Below are 16,825 nucleotides of genomic sequence, written 5' to 3' on the forward strand. Positions count from 1 at the left end.
CATACCTGCGCACCCAGCACGCCCCCTGCTGAGAGCGCAAACTCTCTCGCCACGCCCCCGTGAGCGCAGCCAGAGAGAGCCAGAGCGCGCGCAGGTCCAATTCAAAATGGCGTCCTTTGGGCCACACAATGTCGCTTTGTGGCTCTGGGCCAAGCTACACAGCCGCTTGTTCGAGCGGAGTTCTTCATTCACAAGACAAAGTCGCAGGCCGGAGAGAACGGCGGAATTTCCAGCGTTTTGAGTTTGAGTTTAGCCCAACTGGGAGTTGAAGCGGCGGCAAAGCGGCCACACTCCGCCACTCCCTCGCCCACCAACGGGGCAGTTGTCACCTGAGAAGGATTTCCGCTAAAAGTGGAAAATATGCATATTCATGAGTCGAAGCGGCGCAATTAACCACAACCAGAGTGCCACAAAAAACCGAATTAAGTTTATTTATAAAAATATAAATAAATCGAGCTTCCAGCGATAATTGTGCGCCTGATCCGAGTCCGGCTGAATGCTAATCCCCTCGTCCGGATCGGATCTGCTCTGCTTTGCTCTGGTCTGCTGTGGTCTGCTGCCACTTTCCGTTCTGACCTGGTCGGCTGGGCTGCACTAATTTAAAGGGAACAGTTCAAATGCACGTAATTGTTGCAATTACTTAATGAAATATTTATTAAATGCAAATTATGATTAGACCGAGCCCGGCTACTGCGGCTACTGTTCCTTTTCCCACTGAGGCGCCCCTACAGTGTGTCCAAGTGTGCTTGTGTGTGTGTGGCTGTGCCCCTCTTGGGCCCCGATTAATTGGCCATAAATCAAAATCAAATTACCGCCACACGAGACACGTGCAAATATGTCAAGCAAACACGTTTGCAAGTCAATCAGTCGGCGAATTAATTTATCAACTGTCGCAGATGAACCCGCGCCACCGATAAATCAGCAGATATGGGGCATCGGGGCATCGGTAATATGGATATTAACTCGACTTGTGGGTATAATCGAGGAAGTGTATTCCATGCAGATATATCTAATGATACAGAAGGTATGGATAAGTTGGTTATCGTCCCGAAATGTTTTGACTTTGAAAACTATTCACTAAATGTAATCTGAAAACTAAGGCTGCGCAGATTTTAGTACCCAAAATAAACATGATTACATTCAAATGTAGACTTCCTTCTTAATGGCAACATAAAAATTGATTAACCTTTTGAACAATTATCTGGCAAGCGTTCGTATTGACCTAGTCCTCTTCCCTCTTTACCCCCAAGCCCTTTGACCTTCCTCACCAATTAGCTGTTCTCATTATGGAAGGGATTACCGTAATGGCACTTTATCAAATGGAAAGCCATAAGCAAGCAGGAAGGAACGAAAGCCTCTAAGCTTTTCCCATTTGATATCTCACTTGGCCAGAAATCACTTCCAGAAGCGAGCAAATACGGAAGCCAAATCGATTTTATTACCAAACAACATTAATTCCCAAATTAAAGCCAAGAGCGGGCATTTCGACAAATGAGACGATTAATTTTCGGGCAAAGAAAACCCAAGAAGAAGAGCCAAGAGCCGTTCGAAGAAAATGAACGGAAAACTGGAAACGAACAGGCAGAACGCCCACCACTCGGGCCAGGGGAAAGGAATCGGAGGGGAAAGCGCACGGAAACACCCACGAAACTCCAAGCCGCGACCAAAGTTCCCGGCCGAATACAATTTATCATTTAAATAATAATGTGCCACAAATGACGGGACGAGTGAACGTGAACGTGGACGTGAACGTGAACCCTTGTGCGAGCGAAAGAGCATAAATCAATCCGAGTCCGGGCCAGAAAGAGATGGCACTCGCCGGCAAGGAGAGCTAGCTTCTGGGGGTTGCTGTCGAGCAGTTGGTCAACTCAATGAAATGGAAACTGACTCCGACTCCGAGCCACGTTTGATGGCCTGCTCACTTGACCGTCGCCGCTCCAGCAAAACGGCCAAACGGCCAAATGAAATGCGAGGCAAGGCGCTCAAATTACATTTTAATGAGTCCGAACTCAGATCGGGGGGTGAGTGGTGCGGTCGAGCTTGTGGTGTGTATTCTTGGCTAGCAAAAATCAAACTGCAGGCTGACCTCACCTCGGAAACGGGGCAGAATAGAAGGAGCTCAGACCATTCGATGCGCCTTTCAACGCCATAAACATTGGAGCCCCGCCAAGTGCAACGCGAAGGAAGAGAGGCCAGTTTATGAATCTGTTTATGATGTACGAGGAGGCTAATGAAAGCGCCCCAGCAGGCGCCAAATTGGGTCAGGACCGCCTGCGGTTCGCCAGAACCCAGAGCTCCGATCTTCGGGCTGACTGCGGACGCGGACGCGGACGCGGACCCACATGGAGCCATTTGTGTGGGTCTCTGTGTATTGACATTCAATTCGAAATAAATCAGAGTTTACGACTCCAGCAGAGCCAACGACTTCATCGCCGTCTTGTGAGCCACTTCCAGGCGGCTGGCTTCAAAGATCGACGCTGGTGGCTACGGCTCCACATTCGGCAGTTGGCTCTCATCCTGGCGTTAATTGGCAGCACCGACACTGGCCGGGCCAATAAATTTCCAGGCCAACGGCTTCGCTCCGAACGGTGTTGATGTATTCATTGAATCCTAGGATTTGTGGCTCTCTCCCGGCGAACGGAAGAGGTCCACGCGCTACCCGTTTGGGCTTGGTCTCATCTGGCACTGGGACACAAATTCCAACTGCGCCAATTAGCAACCGAAACACAATGGCCGGAAAATGGTGCAGTGGAAACTGGTTGGCCCCGCAGCCAAAGGAACTTGGAACTTGGCTTTTCAGCCATCGGAATGGCTTTAACTTCATTGCTCTGAGAATGTTTTTTTATTATTTCTTTAAAAATATTTCAATAAAATTGCAACAATTTTATCATTGAGGAAGTAATCAACTTGAATTCAAATTTAAAACTTAACAGTTAACAGAACTTGGCTTTTCAGCCATCGGAATGGCTTTAACTTCATTGCTCTGAGAATGTTTTTTTATTATTTCTTTAAAAATATTTCAATAAAATTGCAACAATTTTATCATTGAGGAAGTAATCAACTTGAATTCAAATTTAAAACTTAACAGTTAAGTTTTTATCTTCAAAAACCAAACAGCTAAAAGCCTCTGTTAAAACGAAAGACTTAAGCAAAAAACTCGATCGCCAGAGAGCCAATCTTAAGAAGATCAAACGGTTTAAGTGGTTTCTCATAACCGTTAAGTGTTTCATAAAGGGGTAAGCGCCATGCTAAACTTATTAGCCAAGCTTGTTTGTATGTCCTTATTCCATATATCACTATAGTTAAAGCCAGATTTTATTAGGATAACTATATCTTCGTATAAATCCAATGAGTTTCTTAGGAACTAACGAGATTTAGTTTAGGTAAATGCGTAAAACTTTTACTATAACTTATTTCCCTGCTAGTTGGTACAGCCATTGACGGCCAATCAGTAACTTTCTTCGTAGTTATCATTAAATACCTCTCTTATTACTTTTTGGCAATAGAAAAGTGTAAACAGTGAGCATTAGGTAATAGTTTTGATTGAAATGAAATATGTTGGCTCCTCGGATGGCTCCCCCACCTGGAAGCTCCCCCAACCCCGCCTGGGACTCGGCAATTTCACACTTTGGGAACCTTTTAAGCAGCGTCACTCGAAAGGAACAGCCACAAAGCACCGACCAAAACCCCAAAAAACATCGGAAAACCTAACACCGAACAAAAATGAAATGAAATGTTTCGAAATTTGAAAATAATTGTTGACACTTTATTATTGTAGTGGTTGTTGTTGTTGTTGTTGTTGTCCCAGCGACGTAACAAGTGTCTGCCGGTCGGCCACCCCTCCCCTTCGACCTCTCTTGGCTGCACATGCGCAGGCCCGAAAAACTTCCGGCACAACAACAACAGGCGCAGTATGGAAATGGGAAAAATTTAGTTGTGTCACATTAAAAAGCAATTATCACCTTAAATTAACCGGCGGAGTCGGAGTTGCCGTACGGAGGCGCGTACATTGCCATCGAAATATTCAAATTGCTCGACTCGACATTTTTTCTAATGACTTTCCAAAAGGAGCTGGTGAGGGCGGGGGAGGGCGCTGCTGGAATTAACTTGTTGCTATTTTCAATTGGATGCCTTCGTTCGGTTTTATTTGGGTTCGGGAGGTTTCAAACGGTTGCGCTTTTAATTCGTTTTAAATTATCTCGTAGTCGCAGTTTGTTTCGGTTTCACCCGAATGAAAAGGTTCGAAAGATAGTTAGCTCCTCGAAGGCGAAGTTTAATTTGCCATGGAGTGGCGAGGGTGTTGATTCCATCCTGCTCGAGAAGTTCCTTGTGCTGGACTACTAATATTTTACTTTTTTATTAAATCAGAAAAATAAATTAAATTGGTTTTAAGAACTAAAACTAATGGTTCGCTGATTTAGATTATATTTAAGTTAATAAAACATCAGATATTAGACAACGTCATCTTTATTTTGTCACTCAGTATTACACAGGCAAAGACCACTGTACCCCTCCCTCAGAGGGTGCTATCCGGCCCGGACTTTGACAAAACAAAATGAAAACTTTTTCTGTGTTTTGACGGAAACATTTGTCAGCGATTTTCCAGCGCCAGGCCCAGAAGCGCGCTGGAAAACATTTTGAACAATTTAATTAGAAGCACCTAAGCCAGACCTGCCTCAGACCCCCTCCCTCGTCAAATTATCATGTGTGGCAAGAGCAACGGGAAAAAACAGTTTCCGATGTGATTTACGAGCAGCATGTGTGCCATTTGTCGCCTCCATTGTTGGCTTACATCAGCGGCAATTACCGAAAGAGCAGAAGAGCGAAAGAGCGAAAGGGGTTGGCTCATCTACAACTGGAGCAGCTTCACCAGCAGCAGCAGGAAGAGGCTCTCCATCAGGGCGCACCACCAGGGCAGTTGCAACCTCTTGGCGGTGACGCTTTGTGAAGGGTGGTGGCAAGGACGTCGGGCGGAGAGGAAGAACTCCTCGTGGGGGTAGCACTGCTGGAATCCGAATTGTAGTCCAGTCTGGAACTCCCCTCCTTCGTTTTTCCCCAAAGGCAGGAACAGCAGCAGCAGCAGCAGAAGAAACCACAACGATCTCTGAGCAACCGCAAGGGTCATGGATATGGGGAACCTCTTCGGAATAGTACCCCTTGCCTAGAAAGATCTTTGAAAGGTATAAAATATATATTGTAGAATTTGGAACCTCCTCCAGAAATGCAAAGTTTGCTTTGACTCTCGGAGCTGAAAGAAAATTCGGGGCATGGAAAGGTGTCCCTACCGGTGCTGCACAATTAATTAACAAAGGCTGCGGTCGCGGGAGGGGATGTGCCAGCTTCCCCTTCCCCGGCCCTTTGTGTGTGAGTGATATGATTTATACTGTCTCCCTGGCCGGCGCCACATCCAGAATCCTCTGCTTCGGTCGGCATCTTTAATGTCTCGCAACCGGGAACTCAAAACTGAAAACTGAGAACTGAGAACTGAGAACTGGGTACTCAGGACCCAGAACTCAGCTTAATTCCCTGTGTGCGTGAGTGTTTTGTTGGCGATGCTAAGGATGATGCTGATGATGATGAGAGGCGGCTGCGCTTTTAATTCCCCGCTCCGTCTACCTCGGCTTTTGCCTTCCTCCGCTCAGTTTTCGGAAATTCTGCATCGACTTTTCACACTTCCTTCGGCTACGCTCCAATTTCAATCGGAACACCCCCGCTGACTGGCCGGCATTAAAAAGAGATTTGCCAGGGCTCGCTAATTATATTTTGGTACACGGCGAAAACACCTTCCGGACCCTTGAGCCCTTGAACCCTTGAACCCTTGACCCTACCCTTGGCTGGGTGGGTGGTGGTGCGGCTAATGAGCTGCCCGGCAGGAAGAAGGGATTAGACGGGTCGCAACCGAACGGATTTAGCTAATCCAAGGTCGTCGCCTAGCGCCGGCCCAAAGTTCACTGCAATTGGATTCGCATTCGGATTCGCCTTTCGATTCGGGTTAGCGCGTCGAGAACTGGGCCACCGAGTTTATGGCCCGATGCAAATGAGGCCCAAGCTCGCAATCCAGCTAACGGTGCGGCAGCTTCTGCTACTTTTGCGGCCTCTATCTACCAATGTTGCACTGCAGCACTGCAGCACAGCAGCAACGCCCCCTGGTAGATCGCTCCGGGAAGTCCAAGGCAGCAGCATCTATCAAGCTGCGAGGAGGGGCAGATACCCATTCCGCGCCAGAGATGCGAGCCATGTTCCCGGGTATTATAAAGTGCATTGTGGCTACCAGTTAAGTGCATGTTGCTGGCCAGAGGGTTCGGCAGACGGAGCCCAGCCCCCGACTTCGACTGCGGCCTCGGTAGGTGTGTAAACTATGTTGCCGCTGCCCCATGTTGCTGCTGCTGTCGCATTTGCTGTTGCTGTTGCTGTTGCTGCATGCTGCATGTTGCTGTTGCCGCTGCCGAGCAGTCAGCAGAGCCAACCCATCAACAGCCAAAACGCCACGGGGTAGGACCTTTTTCTTAGCTTTTTTGAGCCAGTTATTTTGATACCCTAAGAGAGGGTAGCTAGACTTCGGGACTACATTTAAAGTATTATACTTCGACTTAATTAAAGGTATTAAAAGATATATATGACACTCCTAGAAAGCATTACATTTTGATTTTTTCTCAGTAAATTCTCTCATGAACACAGTTCAACTCCTCTTTTGTGTTCATAACAGCCTGCAGGTATTAGAGCTACAAAGTGGAGCCTTAACTATAGTTCTCATTTCGTGCAGAGTGTTAGGGATTCGTCTCATTAAAGCTGACCTCCTACCTTGTGTCTTAGCTGCTCGCTGTTCGCCTTGCGGTGCGGCGGACTAACCGAGTGGGCGCGTTCACGTCCAACATCCACAGCCACATCCACATCCACGTTCACCTGATGCCGCCGCTGCTGCTGCAGTAGAACAGCTTCTGTTTAGCATGGAAAACAGCAAACTGGCCTGGCTTTCTTTCCATTCATGCAGTTGGGCCTGGCTGGCAACAAGTTGCCAAGCTATAATTACTGCATCCATGTCGCTGCAAGTTGCTACTTCATAAATTAGCATGCTGCTGTAGTTGCAGTTGCTGCTGCTGTTGCTGCTGCTCCAGTCAGCGGTCAGCGCTTTGTCATTGCCAGAACTTAGGCAAGGAATGGCGCGTTTTCCAAGGAAACCGCAGCCAAACAGATCGAGGCCCAAGAGCACAAATCGCAAATCACATGGCCAGCATTAGGCTTCCGTGTGCTGTCTCCAGGAGGAAGATGGAGATGGAGTCCAGGGACAGAGACAGAAACTAAGACAGAGACAGAGCCCCAGACGAGGTCGTTCCCCGCCTCCGGGCAGGCTCCTCATCTCATCCTTTTTCTGTTTCTGTTTCCCTTGAATTCCTTGAAACAACGGAACGCCCATGGCCCGCTCATCCCATCCTGCAGCCCTCGTTAGGCCCTGCCCCTCGCCTGGCTGACCCACAAACAATTTGTTTTTGCATTTCGCTGAAGGGGACGCAGAACCTCGGACCTCGAACCTCGGACCATGATACGGCTACCACCCCAAACCCCAGTCCTAAGGAAGAGCGAGAAAAACTGGCTCTCGACATCATTATCATTGCGATCAGGGCCCCTTGCGTGTCTCTGGCTTCGCAGCTCGTCTCAAGGTTTCGATTTCAGGAAATCAATCTTGTTTTGGCCAAATACTCGTACCATCTCGGAACTTAGCCAGCTAAAAAATACCGAAAGCAGGCTGCCCTGGCAATCATTAGCCCAGGTCTCTCTCTCTCTCGCTCTCTCGCTGTGTCTTTGGAAGGGAAGACAGGAGCTGCCAGATGACCCCAGGCGCAGTCCGAGACTGGTCAACACCCAGGCCAAATGAATGGGGGGCAGGGACAAACCCCGTCCGAGTCGGATGTTGATGATGAGGCTCTGACTTGGAGCTCGGCTGCGGTTGTGGCTGTGCCCCGAGCCCCAGGGCTCCAACTCGTAAGCGTTTTGAAGACCTCCAGTGCAGCACGCGATTTATATACGACACCCAGGAAACGGGCACCGCCTGCCCCTCGAACCAGGGACTCGTGCTCTGCTCTTGCTCTGATAAATCCGGACTGGGCTAAGACTAAAACTTTATGCGCTCATTAACGATTTCACTTGAACCTCCGTCGGATCGATGAAAAATGTGGTTTTAATTGGGATTAGGCCAGGCCAAAACAACTCACTCGGGGCAGCGCAACACGTGCAACCCATTGGAGTGTTTGAAATGCTAATAAAAGATAGATTTATCATCCGATGCACAGGCGCTACCATAATGATTACAGCAAATACTCGTGGTCGACAGCAGCTCCTAGCCAGGGAACAACTTCACTAGCTGCTGGCAACTTCAGCCCCGAAAAGCGCTGCATCATGACGAGGGTTCCTGGGTTACCCGGGGATCACCGGGGCAGGAGGCGGAGGCTTCGAGGGATCGTACACCAGCGACAGGCCAAGCACTTGCGTGTGTCACTGCGGTGACGCTCAAGTAGTCGACTGGCTCCGGCTCCATCCTCCACTAGAGTCTCTGGCAAAGGCAGAGTCAAAGGCAAAGGCAAAGGCAGAGGCACCTGATCGGGTTCGGTTAGAGCTGCCCAGGCAGCACTGAGAGAAATGGTGGCCTTTGCGCAGCCGTTTCTAGCAGAGACCCCAGACTGAAACCTCCAATAGTTTCTGCCAGTGGAGGCTGAGTCGAAAATTAAGTCATCACGCCAGGTTGCGTTGGGCTGAAGTAGGTGCTGTAAGTTCCCCAAAATCAAAATCAAGAAAGACAGAGATATATGCTTGCGAACCGCCAGCCAGACACTTCTTGATGAGATTTGAGCTCATCAGCCAAGTGTCTGGCGACTGTTTGCTACCTCTGTCTGCGTCCGAGCTGGCAGATGATGATGAATGGGCCGAGTTGACATATGAGGGTTTTAATCGTCATAGAAAACCTACGCATGCGATTCGGGCATTAAAAGTTGGAGAAGCAGCCTCGAAATAGAAATCACAGAACAGATCCCAAATAGCAGCAAACCAGACTTCCTTACTTATCGAAAGACATTGATGATCGGTGAGGGGCATTGGGCCCAGTTAGTCCACTCCCACGCTCTCCTCCGCGGCCTTGTTATCCTGATCCTGGACAAATTGGCGGCTTCCTTTCAAGCGGCTGCACAAACACTTGACTTTCGGCCAAATCATCTGCGCCGGAGGATCAATGGGGGAGCGCCCCTTCTGGCCTCGTCTGGCCTCGTCAAAAGGATCAAACGGCTTTCAACAAGTTTGTGCGCCTTTTGTTAGGTTTGGAAGTGCCGAAAAGAAACCAAAGTTGAGCGGCAAACGAAGCTGGGACAGGGGCAGCGGCACCGGCAGCGAATGTCAGTCAAGGGGCATTGATTATGATCATCAAATTATTGAGCGCCTATGAGCAGAGCTGGCCGGCACAAAACGCCCCCTTCCGCAGCGAAATGCTCGCCGATGAAGACGTGAACTGTGTACTGTGTACTACATGGATACATGTGTCCGCTGCTGGCCACAACCACTGGCCACATAAAACTGCTGACACAATCGAAGCAATTAAATCGTATGACGCTGCCCAAACCCAAATGCAGTCGAAGTCCGATGAGGAGATGGAGATGGCGATGGAGATGGAGATAACGATGGCGATGGCGATGGCGATGGAGTTCCCCCATAGGTTCAAGTCAATCGAAGAGGCTTCGCCTCTCGAGGAACGGCAGGCGACGATCTCGACAGCGATAAATTGTTGTTTTCGAGTCTTTACAACCTTAACAGGTGAGAAAATGGGTTCAGTGGTTGCCCTGCCTCGAACATGCTGATCTCATGGCCCCGTCTTGAACCTACTTCACTTCGGCTCGTTGCCCATTCATGAGTCCTGCTGGCCGCGCTTCTAATTCAATTGTCCGAGCCGGGGCACTGATGCCAACCAATGACGATCCGGCCAGATATCTCCGATCTCCATTTATTTCCACAGCTCAGCAAATCTTCACGAGCCGATTCTCCCGGCCAGTGGATAATTTCACCCATAAATTGAACGCAACTTCCGTTGCGATTGCGGGCCCCCGATAAAGGTTTTCGGATCGGATTTGGCTTTGGTCTGATTTGGTCTGGGCGAGGTCACTCATGAATGGGTTGCACGGATGGCTGGGGAGTGAGTGGTGAGGTGTATCCGCTTGATCTTAAATCTGTTGCAGTCGAGTGGTAGCATTCTAAAATTAGTTACTATACTAACCCCTAGAGCTCTACATATTCCCCTCAATCCCTGAAACCAAAATTTCCATTCATCAAAACCTTTTTTATGATATTCTAATAATATTGGAAGAGTAGTTTTTCTGAGGGGAAAAACTAGTAATGACAGGCTGCAAGGTCAAAGATTTTCCATGACTCAGCCCAGCCGGGATAAATCGAGTTGCTAACTACTGCTGGCGAAACGAGTTCCGATCTAGATCCATCGGCTGGGGATTTCATTCAGCAGAGAAGCAAAGATCAAAGCGAAATCAATCAGTCGGCATGGGGTTATGCAATCGCAGGTCGCACTGCGAAACAGAGGCAATTAAACTAATTGCCGGCGAAACAATCAAATGATAACGTTCGAGGCGAGAATGTGCAGGGATATGAGCCAGAAGAATATCAAACATCGCAGTAGAATGGCGTTCTGACGTTTTCCAGATCTCTGCTCTTCGATTTTCGCCGACTTTTCCACGCTGGCAAGGCTAGCGGCAAATTGGCGGCAATTTATTAATTCAAAATGGCCAGCAGCACAAAATCGGAGAGAAACGCAAATCCTATTTGTCAATTTATTTGCCCAAGTATGCGTGCAATCACAACAAACAGCGGAGCAGCAACAAATGTCAATTGCTTAAGCAAAATTGCGCATAATTGACATTTTCCAATTTGCTCATTCGTGCTGGCCGGCAGTCGAGGGTTAAGCGGGGGAGGGGTCATTGTTAGATAGTTTACCCCCAGCACGAACCCTCCAGTCCCATGGCCTCTTTCCCCCTGCCACGCCCGCACTATAAAACTGTCTGCGGGAATGATTTAATTTCCCAAATATTGTCGAACATAAATTCCGAGTGGAGTGGGATCCCGGATCCTGAATCCTCAATCCTCAATCCTGCTCATGCTCCTGGCCAAGTGTCAAGTGGTATTAAAAGAAGTTGCCGCCAAGGCTGGACCGCACGAAATCGGCGTTTATGGTTTGTTTGCGGCCACTCATTAGCCTGGTCCAGAATCATAGGGCCTATAGTCCCTGTCCTCGCCCTCGCCCTCGCCAGCGCTCTCGAATGTGTCGCATTGTGTGGCTTCCACAATTATGAGCCTTTTGTTGCTCAATCTGCCGCAACACTTGTTGCATTGTCCTCGCTCTGTGGCTGTGTGTGGGTTCCATAGTTTCCGCCTAAAAGGATTTCACAGCTCATAGATAATCCCATTGGCGGAGGAATGGGATTTGGGACTCTTTTCTCTTTTGTCTATTCTGCGGCAGACGGAGGCGTTGGCTCCCAGCTTCAAGCGGGGATTTCCCTTCTCCATGGGTTGGTTTAAGGGCCTTTTAAGGTCTTCTCAACAGGACTAACTCCTAGACTAATATTTGTGATTTCTCCTGGGGTAACATCTTTGCTGTCAAAATGAGAAAGGAATCAAATTAAATATTTATTGCACATTATTTCCATTATTGGTTATGGAATATATCTACATATGTCTGGACTATATTACCAAAGCAAAAATGACACTATGTTAACTGCCAGTTCCCCCAGAGAGCTGATGAAATACGTCCAAGTCAGCACTTCGGAAATTCTAAGGCTGCGTGAGATGTCGTCTTCGTAGTTTGCTGCCTCTGACAATGTCATGATGGCGTCTTGAAAACATTGAAACGGAAACGTAGATGGAACACAAATACAATGTCTGACAAGTTGCCCCTTTCCGTTCCGTCGGCCCTGCCCCTTCCCCTCCCACCGCCGCCCATGGGATCTTGTCCATATAGCGTGCGTGGCGGCGGCGGCGGCAAAAGTGGCCCCTATCATTATGGCTGTCGTCTTAGCCGAAATTGGTCGAGGCAGCAGCAGCAGCAGCAGCAACAGCAAACAAGAAAGATCTCTCCCTGCGGATGCTCTTCCAGAATGGGCGCCTCCCCTTCCCCGATCTCTGATTTCTAGGCCTAAACATATTTTGGCTGGGAGACGGCATTCTGAGCGTTTTCCCCCATTTTTCTGTTTTCGGCGGAGGAAAAAATTGATTTACGACTTCCGCTGGCAATGAAAATTCACTTTGGTGTTTCGAAAACGCTTTTGAGCTACTTCTGTCTCTGGCTTCTGGTCCCCGCGAGATCAGCGATTGAGCTCTAGTCGCCGCTCGGGGTGTTCACTTTTATAGACTCATTTAAGGCGATTATTTAGCAATTTTTTAAGACATTTCTGTCGACGTTTTTTCGCATACACTCTGGCTCCTTGCCAGTTAGTGGCGAAATTTATGGCTCAGAAAGTGAATCATTTAAGTTAATGACTTTCAAACGTGTTTCACACTCAAGTGCGAGCGGGACGCCCGAACGGCGATCGGGAGAGTGCGACTGGGACGGACTTAGGCGATGGCTGATTGACTTGACTCACTGGCCAAGACAAGTAGCCGCAGTGATTGATAATGCGCTGATTGAATTATGGCCTTAAGTGTAATTTGGCCAGTGGCGTAGCCATCAAGGAGTTCCGCACTTCCCAGAAGGTACTATGGCCTTTAATCGATATCAACATCAAAATACTCAAAAACTTAGCAAATGAAGGATGTTTCAGTGAGAAATCTCAAACTAAAGGCGTTAATAATTATGAGTCTCTATCCTTAGATCTAATCTTAACAATTGGTAACTTGGGTGTTGCTATGACTATACAGAATAGAGGTTTCATTACATAAGAGATTCTAAAACATAATTATATAAGATAGAAAGATAGATTCATTTCGGAAACAAAACTACAAAATACGACATTTGACCCCCCTGATGTACGCCCTTGGCTCTTAGAGAGCTTTTGATAGAGACGCTTGATGAATGCCTTCCTAGGTCTAGGCCACCTAACGATGTGTTGCTGCTTTTCCTCTAACCAACAGATCCCAAATGGAAGTCGAAATCCGTATGCCGGCCTGGGGGCGTTTTTGGGGTTTTATTTTTCAGAGTCGAACCGAGTCGGGCTTTGCTTTGCGGCTCGCCTTGTCTTTTGTGTTTTTGGCGGCAAATCAAACCGAGTTTATGAAATTGGCAAATTGGCTTATGGGCAGTCGCGTCGGCAAACCAAAGCGAGTTGATGGACGACCCAGGCCCAAGTCGGAGTTCCAGCCCCAGTCCAAGTCCGAGTCCCAGTCCTATCTATGCGTGCCAAAGCGCCAATGGCGTTTTAATTCGAAGTTGGGACCGGCGTCAGCTGCCGAGCGTTTATGAGCTGCCTGACTGACTGCCGACTGCCGTTGACTTTTATTTATTTAATGTTTCGGCCTTAGCATTTGGTTCTTTATTATTTTATTTGGCTTTTCCTGTGCCAGTGCGAACCTGTTCCTCGTCTACCTGCCACGGAGAAGGGGAACGGCGAGCGAGATCGATGCAAAACTGGATTAAGTCCCTTTTACGCCCTAATCCTCACTGGCCCTGGACCTGGTCCTTCTTGTAATGCTGAGTCCTGACCTGAGACATGGCGCCAGTCAGTCAATCGAGGCCCCTGACGAGCACTAATAGGATCAGCAATGCTGTCTGAGCCCTGGCGTGAAATCCGCAAATGTTGTTTACCCTGGCTGCAAAGGGGTTGACCCCTGACCTCTCCCTACACCCACTCCGCAATGCAGCCCATCGTAGGTGTCTCGGTGTTTATTTGTTTTGCCCAGAACAGCGCAGCAACTTTTGTTCTGTTTTTTCGGCTGCCACTTCTCTTGACCACTGCCAAAAACAGAGTCCGTCCGCCCGATCGGATGAGTATGAGTCAACAGAAAAGGTAATGGTCTCGAAAAAGTTCGCATCGAGCATCGAGCATCAAGCTGATGGGAAAATCGGGCAGACAATGAGAATGAGACACCGAGAAAGGCGCACAAAGCTCTCCTCTCGAGAGCCGAATCAAGATATGGTACTATACTCGTATGACTGTCGGGGGTAAGTACTGATCCGGCCATCATTATGGCTTTCGATAGCAATTATCTGCTACCGTTTAATTGTGCGCTTGGCGATTTTGTGGGCCGCTGTTGGCTGATTTTTCACACGCATTCGCTGCTGCTGCCCACCTGCGCACCACCTCCTCCCACCCACTCCCACTCCACCCGTTCGGGAGCTCTGTGAATGCTGTCATGTGTCTAATGAGTCGCTGGCCCAGTTCGCAAGTTGGGCCGAAGTTCGCGTTCTCTTTGTGTAATTTGCACACTTGCATGGGCATTTTGCATTTCCTATTTTCCCATTTCCCATTTTCCCATTTGCAGCTACCACGCACTCCGATGGACGGATGGGCTCGCCTCAAACTTTGTGGGTAATTTGCATATGGAACTTTTAAATCATACTGCTCGAAGTTCGCCCATGACACCTGCGCTTACGTCTGCAAATCGCAGGAGGAGCAGCTGCGCCGAGGACACATTTATCAAGTTATTAGTGGCGTCTCTTTTCAGGATTTTTCCAGCTTGAATGCGTTTCGTATGAGAACAGTTTATCCCTAAAGGTGAGATTTCAGTATGAAGCATTTATTGCAGAGTTAGTAAGTTTAACTATCCGAAATCTAAGTCAACCGGCTGCTGTGACTTTTCCGAGTGATCGGATCTTACGACCGGATTGAATCAATAATTAATGCAAAGCACCTGCAAGTGCGGTTGTAAATGTGTGCCATATCATGCTCTCGCGGAATATTTCCCATTTTTATGGGCGCCGTAAAACAGTTTCCAAGCCGAACAAACGAGGCGAGTCATCTCATCGAGTGGACAGACGCGATCACTTAATTACCTGTGCGAACTTTTCAGGCGCATCAGAATAGGAGAGGGTACAGTGAGCACTCGCTAGGGCGGAGGGGCCGGAACAACCGGTTACAGGTCGGACTGACATTTTCACCTTGTTAATTATGCGCACGGTCATGCAAAAATCGCGTAATGAGTGACGGCCATTGAGAGTTGCATTGTCAGCAGACGATGATAGTTTAATCGTCAGTGGCTCTGGCGAGGATTGGGGGAGACTGAGAGGCTGAAGAGAGTGGTTGGCTCCAGGGAGTCCTAGCAGAAGTAAATACTCGCCGGCTTCATCCGGCCGTACTCTCCGTTCTCGGTGGCCGCCACCCGTATGCCCACGATGCCATCGTTCTCCAGCGTCCTTCGCTCCTCCAAAGTGTCTGTCACATCCCTGGCGGTCACCATGTACTTCTTGAGCAAGCGCTTCCGGTTGGCGTAGTCAAGGAAGTGCTTGTCGCCATACCGCTGGCGACTCTCCAGGTAGATCTGGTCGATCCGCTGGTAGTGGCAGCACTGCATCCGCGGGTACCACGAGAAGGTCTCCTGCCAGTGCCGCGTGGTCCTTTCCATGGCATGGCTGAAGGCAAGCTGGTAGCGCAGCTGCTCCGTAGTCACTATGTCCGCCGGCATCGTGCCGAGTGTGGGGTATTGTTTACTCTATATTGTCCTATGTAGTGGTCAGAGATATCTGAAATGTGTGAAGTTTCTGGCTGGCCCACCTGATTGGCAGCTGAGTTACCAGTCCCAGCCACGATCCCGTTTTCGGTGCCCTCCCTAATCGCATTAGCAGCCACTTGACAGGCAACAGGTGCAGTGCATCCAGGTCACACCACCTGTGCAAAAAACTGCAAGCCACTTTGAGAACTCCTCCATCTTTATTAATGCTTAAACTTCATATTATTAGGTCAGGTTTAACAGAAAGGAATCTTAACTTTGTTGGATTACGAATTTGATATCACTTTAGATGCAAACGAGGTGGATCAGATAAACAAAGGTACACCGATCGCCATAAATAAAGAGAATAAAGAATTTATTAATTATTTAAGTCCCGAAAAAAGTCCTGAAAGATATAAAGAAAGATGAGCTGGAGGAACCTTTACTTTACTCCCGTTTAGCTTTTGGTAAAGTAGAGGATGACATCCGTGCGAGCAATTCCCGCAACCACCCAGGTGCTGTTCATGAAGTACCGGCCATCCGGGATGATCGTCTGGACCAGCTTGTTAACGTGCTGCACTGGCAACTTATCGACGACGATGTCATTCTGCGGGCGGAATGGCAAACGTCAGAAGTAGTAGGAGGACATGGCGAGACTCACTCACGACGTAGGGACAAGTGTGGTTCATGTTCGAGAAGGGGCCGAAGGTCTGATAAGCCCAGTTGGCGAGTACGTGCTTACGCTCCCTCAGGAACTGGCAGGCATCCACCTGGAAATCAAAGTTGTACAGGATTCGCCTGCTCTCCCGCTTCCTCAACTGGAACTTGGTCTAAAACAGAGGCATGATACCGATGGTGAGATCTGTCGGAGCTCCACACTCTTACCACGCAATTGTCTATGGGCAGATGGAACAGCTTGGTTTTTAGCGAAAAGTACTTGAAGGTGCGATTGACGGACTTCAAGTGGCAGTATTCGAAGTCCATAAACTTCCTGTCCCGCACAAGGCAAATCACATTGTTGAACTCCATGTGTCCACGGAGCTTTGGAAAGTATTCGTTTTTTATTGGTGCCATGTCGCTGAACTAATTATATTTAATCCTTACTGCGATCGGGCCCATGGAAATCCACAGAAAGATATGCAAGGCGTTCATTCTGGATAACGACTGCTTTGCAATAACCGTAATAAAGAGTGTTTAAAGCTGA

At 48.5% G+C, this 16,825-nt stretch overlaps 3 protein-coding genes across 3 annotated transcripts; all 3 read right to left on the bottom strand.

The window, feature by feature from the left end:
- Nucleotides 1–4,825: 4,825 nt before the first annotated feature.
- On the bottom strand, nucleotides 4,826–5,213 carry LOC108107236. The gene has a single exon (XM_017214655.2). The coding sequence runs from the start codon at nucleotides 5,123–5,125 to the stop codon at nucleotides 4,850–4,852; it is 276 nt and encodes a 91-aa protein (XP_017070144.1). The 5' UTR covers nucleotides 5,126–5,213; the 3' UTR covers nucleotides 4,826–4,849.
- Nucleotides 5,214–14,702: 9,489 nt separating this feature from the next.
- On the bottom strand, nucleotides 14,703–15,643 carry LOC108107230. The gene has a single exon (XM_017214649.2). It carries the CDS (start codon nucleotides 15,595–15,597, stop codon nucleotides 15,232–15,234), a length of 366 nt encoding a protein of 121 aa, XP_017070138.2. The 5' UTR covers nucleotides 15,598–15,643; the 3' UTR covers nucleotides 14,703–15,231.
- Nucleotides 15,644–16,078: 435 nt separating this feature from the next.
- Nucleotides 16,079–16,773, bottom strand: LOC108107246. Its single transcript, XM_017214664.2, has 4 exons — nucleotides 16,726–16,773; nucleotides 16,507–16,662; nucleotides 16,287–16,451; nucleotides 16,079–16,228 (listed from the first exon to the last, which is right to left on the bottom strand). The coding sequence occupies exons 1-4, from the start codon at nucleotides 16,771–16,773 to the stop codon at nucleotides 16,079–16,081; spliced, it is 519 nt and encodes a 172-aa protein (XP_017070153.1).
- Between the last annotated feature and the right edge of the window lie 52 nt (nucleotides 16,774–16,825).

This window comes from Drosophila eugracilis, unplaced genomic scaffold (assembly GCF_018153835.1).
Source record: "Drosophila eugracilis isolate 14026-0451.02 unplaced genomic scaffold, ASM1815383v1 contig_1765, whole genome shotgun sequence".
In the NCBI taxonomy this organism is placed as follows: Eukaryota; Metazoa; Arthropoda; class Insecta; order Diptera; family Drosophilidae; genus Drosophila; species Drosophila eugracilis.

What these genes read in the sequence shown, in the direction of transcription:
- LOC108107236 (XM_017214655.2), bottom strand. Translation starts at nt 5,125, where the DNA reads ATGACCCTTGCGGTTGCTCAGAGATCGTTGTGGTTTCTTCTGCTGCTG.
- LOC108107230 (XM_017214649.2), bottom strand. Translation starts at nt 15,597, where the DNA reads ATGCCGGCGGACATAGTGACTACGGAGCAGCTGCGCTACCAGCTTGCC.
- LOC108107246 (XM_017214664.2), bottom strand. Translation starts at nt 16,773, where the DNA reads ATGAACGCCTTGCATATCTTTCTGTGGATTTCCATGGGCCCGATCGCA. An exon ending in TTTCCATGGGCCCGATCGCA is followed by an intron (nt 16,663 to 16,725) that starts GTAAGGATTAAA and finishes TACTTTCCAAAG; the next exon opens with CTCCGTGGACACATGGAGTT. An exon ending in TGCCCATAGACAATTGCGTG is followed by an intron (nt 16,452 to 16,506) that starts GTAAGAGTGTGG and finishes CCTCTGTTTTAG; the next exon opens with ACCAAGTTCCAGTTGAGGAA.